This window comes from Parambassis ranga, chromosome 5 (assembly GCF_900634625.1).
Source record: "Parambassis ranga chromosome 5, fParRan2.1, whole genome shotgun sequence".
NCBI classification, from domain to species: domain Eukaryota; kingdom Metazoa; phylum Chordata; class Actinopteri; family Ambassidae; genus Parambassis; species Parambassis ranga.
In genome coordinates this window covers 251238-256237 of record NC_041026.1, presented here as the reverse complement: position 1 = coordinate 256237, position 5000 = coordinate 251238, and the positions used below count along the sequence as shown (strand labels likewise).

Genomic DNA, 5000 nt, shown 5'->3' with positions numbered 1-5000 from the left:
TCTTCCTCTGTGTGTGTGTGTCTGTGTGTGTGTGTGTGTGTGCATGCCTAAACAGCTGGTTAGTTTGGCTAACAGCAGCTGAACCAGCCAGGCCTGTTCAACAAACCACACAGAACAACTGTGTGTGTGTGTGTCTGTGTGTGTGTGTGTGGATGCCTGTGGCATGAAGTCAGCGTTTCTGCCCGGGGTCTGTGGTATGAAGGCTGCTCGCTCACCTAGACTCACACAGACGCACAATAAGATTAGAGCACAATCCAGTATCTGTGTCCACCATCTTGTCTGTGTGTGTTCCTGCTGTGCTGCTGTGACTTTAAGCTGTGTTGACAGAGCAAACACACACACACCGCTTCCAGTGTTCTCTGTGTGTGTGTCTGTGTGTGTGTGTGTGTCTGTGTGTGTGTGTCTGTAATGAGAACATTCAGATATATGTTCACTTAAAGTCACATTTCTCCGTGCAGACTTCCTGATGTTCACAGACCGGCTTCATGTTGGAATGTCAGTCATGTGTTAATGACAGGCTGCAGAGGCCTAATTACAGAGAAGACACACACACACACACACACAGACACACACACACAGCAGCTGTCAGCAGTCACAGAGCTGATCACTACCTGCCCTCTGTCTCTTTGTTGTCCTCACTGATCAGACCACTGTGATGGATGATTAATGACTGCATCAATAACCTGCTGTGCAACAGTGATAAGGCAGCGCACACACACACACACACACACACACACACACACACACAGTAACAGTATCTCTTCCCAGGCTGCTGAAGGCCTGAGGCAGGGGCGTTCGACCTATACTGACACAGAGAGAGAGGAGATATTAACCCAAACAGACAAAGGGATGAGAAAAGCAGGAAGCCCGAGGAGAAAGGGAGACTGTGTTTCCATGGTGACGAGGAAACACATAACAGCAGAGGAATGTAAAGAGAGGAAAGAGTGAAGGGAGGAGGAGCAGTAATGAAAGGAGAGAGAGAGACGTGGAGCTGGAACGTCCACAGAAACATGGCGACTGAAGGTTATAGGAAAATGTAATTACACATGAGAGGAGGAGGAGGAGGAGGAGGAGAGGAAGAGCAGAGGGAGAAATGTGAGGGGGAGGGGGGCTCGTAAAGAGAAGGGAGGGGCACGGTTCAGCCTCTGACTAAGGTCCGCCCCTCTGTCTGCCCTCTGATTGGCTGTCCTCAGGTGGTGGGCGGAGCTGAGACATGGCCGCTGCTTCGGTGAAGGTGGCGGTGCGTGTCCGCCCGTTCAACTCCCGAGAGCTGGGACGCAACGCCAAGTGTGTGATCCAGATGCAGGGAAACACCACCTGTAAGAACGCACACACACACACACACACACAGACACACACACAGACACACACACACACACACACAGATGACATGTTTACGAACACGCCTCACCCAATCCCAGAAGGCCTCTGCCTGTCATGTGACCTCTGACCCTGCTGCTCACACACACACAGTTTATTAATAGTCTTTGCACCAGCGTGTGTGTGTGTGTGCCTCAAACACACACACACACCCACACACACAGAAGTCACACAGTGCGTCTGTTTCCTTTCTGTGCAGGCATCTCCAACCCCAAACAGCCCAAAGATGGAGCCAAGAACTTCACCTTCGACTACTCCTACTGGTCACACACATCGGTGATCACACACACACACACAGACACACACACAGATGTGGGAACATTCACGGGGCTAACGGAGCAGTGTGTGTTTCTGCAGGCTGAGGACGCCAGCTTTGCGTCTCAGAGGCAGGTGTATAAGGACATCGGGGAGGAGATGCTGCTGCACGCCTTTGAGGGTGAGACTCTTCATCGTCTTCATCCTCTTCGTCCTCAGCCTCACAGATATCCACACACACTGAAGGACACAGAGATCAGCTAGCAGTGCTGCTGCTGTCCTCATGCTGCGTGTGCTAATGCTAACGAAGCCACTGTGTCTCCAGGATACAACGTGTGTATTTTTGCGTACGGCCAGACGGGCGCGGGGAAGAGCTACACCATGATGGGCAAACAGGAGCCGGGGCAGGAAGGCATCATACCGCAGGTAAGAGTGGAGCCTGAGGGAGTCCTGGGAGTCTGGTGGAGTCTGATGGCCTGTGTCTCTTCCAGCTGTGTGAGGATCTGTTTGAGAGGACCGGTGAGAACACGGACCCTGACCTGACCTACTCTGTGGAGGTAAACCCGCTCCGCCCCCTTATGCTCTCAGTTCTTTGACTGGACGTTGACCGGCGTCTCCTCCACCTTCAGGTGTCCTACATGGAGATTTACTGCGAGCGGGTTCGGGACCTGCTCAACCCAAAGTCTGTGGGCACGCTGCGGGTCCGTGAGCATCCCATCCTGGGACCCTACGTGGAGGATCTGTCCAAACTGGCTGTGACTGGATTCACAGACATCCGGGACCTGATGGACGTCGGCAACAAAGCTCGGTCCGTGGACGAGGACTCGATGCTGGTTTACAGTCTGAAACATCTGTTCTTGATTATTAATACCTGGTTATTATTACAGGACGGTCGCAGCCACAAACATGAATGAGACGTCGTCCAGGTCTCATGCTGTCTTCACCATCGTCTTCACCCAAAAACGCCGAGACCAGATGACCAGCCTGGACACTGAGAAGGTGTGTGTGTGTGTGTCTGTCTTTGTATCTGTCTCTGTGTGTATCAGTGTGTGTGTGTCTCTCTCTCTGTGTGTGTGTCTGTGTGTGTCTCTTTTTCTTGTGTGTGTGTGTCTCTCTCTGTGTCTGTGTGTGTGTGTCTCTGTGTGTCTCTGTGTGTGTCTCTTTGTGTGTCTCTGTGTGTATATGTGTCTGTGTGTGTGTCTCTCTGTGTGTCTCTTTGTGTGTCTCTGTGTGTATATGTGTCTGTGTCTCTGTGTGTCTCTGTGTGTGTGTGTCTCTCTCTCTGTGTGTCTCTGTGTGTATATGTCTTTGTGTGTCTCTGTGTGTGTGTGTCTCTCTCTGTGTGTCTCTGTCTGTGTCTCTCTGTGTGTCTCTGTGTGTGTGTGTCTCTGTGTGTGTGTCTCTCTCTGTGTGTCTCTGTGTGTATATGTCTCTGTGTGTCTGTCTGTGTGTGTGTGTCTGTGTGTGTCTCTGTGTGTGTGTGTCTGTGTGTGTGTCTGTGTGTGTCTCTTTGTGTGTGTCTCTTTGTGTGTGTCTGTGTGTCTCTGTGTGTGTCTCTTTGTGTGTGTCTGTGTGTGTCTCTCTCTGTGTGTCTCTGTGTGTATATGTCTCTGTGTGTCTGTCTGTGTGTGTGTCTGTGTGTGTCTCTCTGTGTGTCTGTGTGTGTGTGTCTGTGTGTGTGTCTGTGTGTGTCTCTTTGTGTGTATATGTGGGTGTCTCTGTGTGTCTCTGTGTGTGTCTCTGTGTGTCTCTTTGTGTGTGTCTCTGTGTGTGTCTCTGTGTGTGTCTCTGTGTGTCTCTGTGTGTGTCTCTGTGTGTCTCTTTGTGTGTGTCTCTTTGTGTGTCTCTGTGTGTGTCTCTTTGTGTGTCTCTGTGTGTGTCTGTGTCTCTGTGTCTCTCTGTGTGTGTCTGTGTGTGTCTGTGTGTCTCTGTGTGTGTCTCTGTGTGTGTCTTTTTGTGTCTCTGTGTGTGTCTCTGTGTGTCTCTGTGTGTGTCTCTGTGTGTCTCTGTGTGTGTGTCTGTGTGTGTGTCTCTGTGTGTCTCTTTGTGTGTCTCTGTGTGTCTCTCTGTGTCTCTGTGTGTGTGTCTCTGTGTGTGTCTGTGTGTGTCTGTGTGTGTCTCTGTGTGTGTGTCTGTGTGTGTCTCTTTGTGTGTCTCTGTGTGTGTGTCTGTGTGTGTCTCTGTGTGTGTCTGTGTGTGTCTGTGTGTCTCTGTGTGTGTGTCTGTATATGTCTCTGTGTGTGTCTCTGTGTGTATATGTCTCTGTGTGTGTGTCTCTGTGTGTGTCTCTGTGTGTGTCTGTGTGTGTCTCTGTGTGTGTCTGTGTGTGTCTCTGTGTGTCTCTGTGTGTGTCTCTGTGTGTGTCTCTGTGTGTGTCTCTGTGTGTCTCTTTGTGTGTTTGTGTGTGTCTCTGTGTGTATATGTGTCTGTATATGTCTCTGTGTGTGTGTCTTTGTGTGTCTGTGTGTTTCTCTTTGTGTGTCTGTGTGTGTCTGTGTGTGTGTCTGTGTGTGTCTCTGTGTGTGTCTCTGTGTGTGTCTCTGTGTGTCTCTGTGTGTGTCTTTGTGTGTCTCTGTGTGTGTCTCTGTGTGTCTCTTTGTGTGTCTTTGTGTGTCTCTGTGTGTCTTTGTGTGTCTCTCTGTGTGTCTCTGTGTGTGTCTCTGTGTGTCTTTGTGTGTCTCTCTGTGTGTCTCTGTGTGTGTCTCTGTGTGTCTCTGTGTGTCTCTGTGTGTCTCTGTGTGTGTCTCTGTGTGTCTCTGTGTGTGTCTCTTTGTGTGTCTCTGTGTGTGTCTCTGTGTGTCTTTGTGTGTCTCTGTGTGTCTCTCTGTGTGTCTCTGTGTGTGTCTTTTTGTGTCTCTGTGTGTGTCTCTGTGTGTCTCTGTGTGTGTCTCTGTGTGTCTCTGTGTGTGTGTCTGTGTGTGTGTCTCTGTGTGTCTCTTTGTGTGTCTCTGTGTGTCTCTCTGTGTCTCTGTGTGTGTGTCTCTGTGTGTGTCTGTGTGTGTCTGTGTGTGTCTCTGTGTGTGTGTCTGTGTGTGTCTCTTTGTGTGTCTCTGTGTGTGTGTCTGTGTGTGTCTCTGTGTGTGTCTGTGTGTGTCTGTGTGTCTCTGTGTGTGTGTCTGTATATGTCTCTGTGTGTGTCTCTGTGTGTATATGTCTCTGTGTGTGTGTCTCTGTGTGTGTCTCTGTGTGTGTCTGTGTGTGTCTCTGTGTGTGTCTGTGTGTGTCTCTGTGTGTCTCTGTGTGTGTCTCTGTGTGTGTCTCTGTGTGTGTCTCTGTGTGTGTGTGTCTCTGTGTGTCTCTTTGTGTGTTTGTGTGTGTCTCTGTGTGTATATGTGTCTTTGTGTGTCTCTGTGTGTGTCTCTGTG

General features: G+C 50.1%; 1 protein-coding gene across 2 annotated transcripts in view; it reads left to right on the top strand.

Moving 5' to 3' along the window:
* Window positions 1–5000, top strand: part of LOC114436564 (kinesin-like protein KIF1C) — a 16047-nt gene that overhangs the window by 2542 nt on the left and 8505 nt on the right. For both annotated transcript variants that reach the window (XM_028406880.1, XM_028406879.1), the window contains exons 2-8: window positions 1194–1319; window positions 1580–1656; window positions 1738–1816; window positions 1961–2061; window positions 2127–2192; window positions 2265–2443; window positions 2523–2634. In XM_028406880.1, coding sequence (XP_028262681.1) covers window positions 1214–1319; window positions 1580–1656; window positions 1738–1816; window positions 1961–2061; window positions 2127–2192; window positions 2265–2443; window positions 2523–2634 — 720 coding nt within the window. In that variant the 5' untranslated portion in view covers window positions 1194–1213. The remainder of the gene's footprint in view (window positions 1–1193; window positions 1320–1579; window positions 1657–1737; window positions 1817–1960; window positions 2062–2126; window positions 2193–2264; window positions 2444–2522; window positions 2635–5000) is intronic.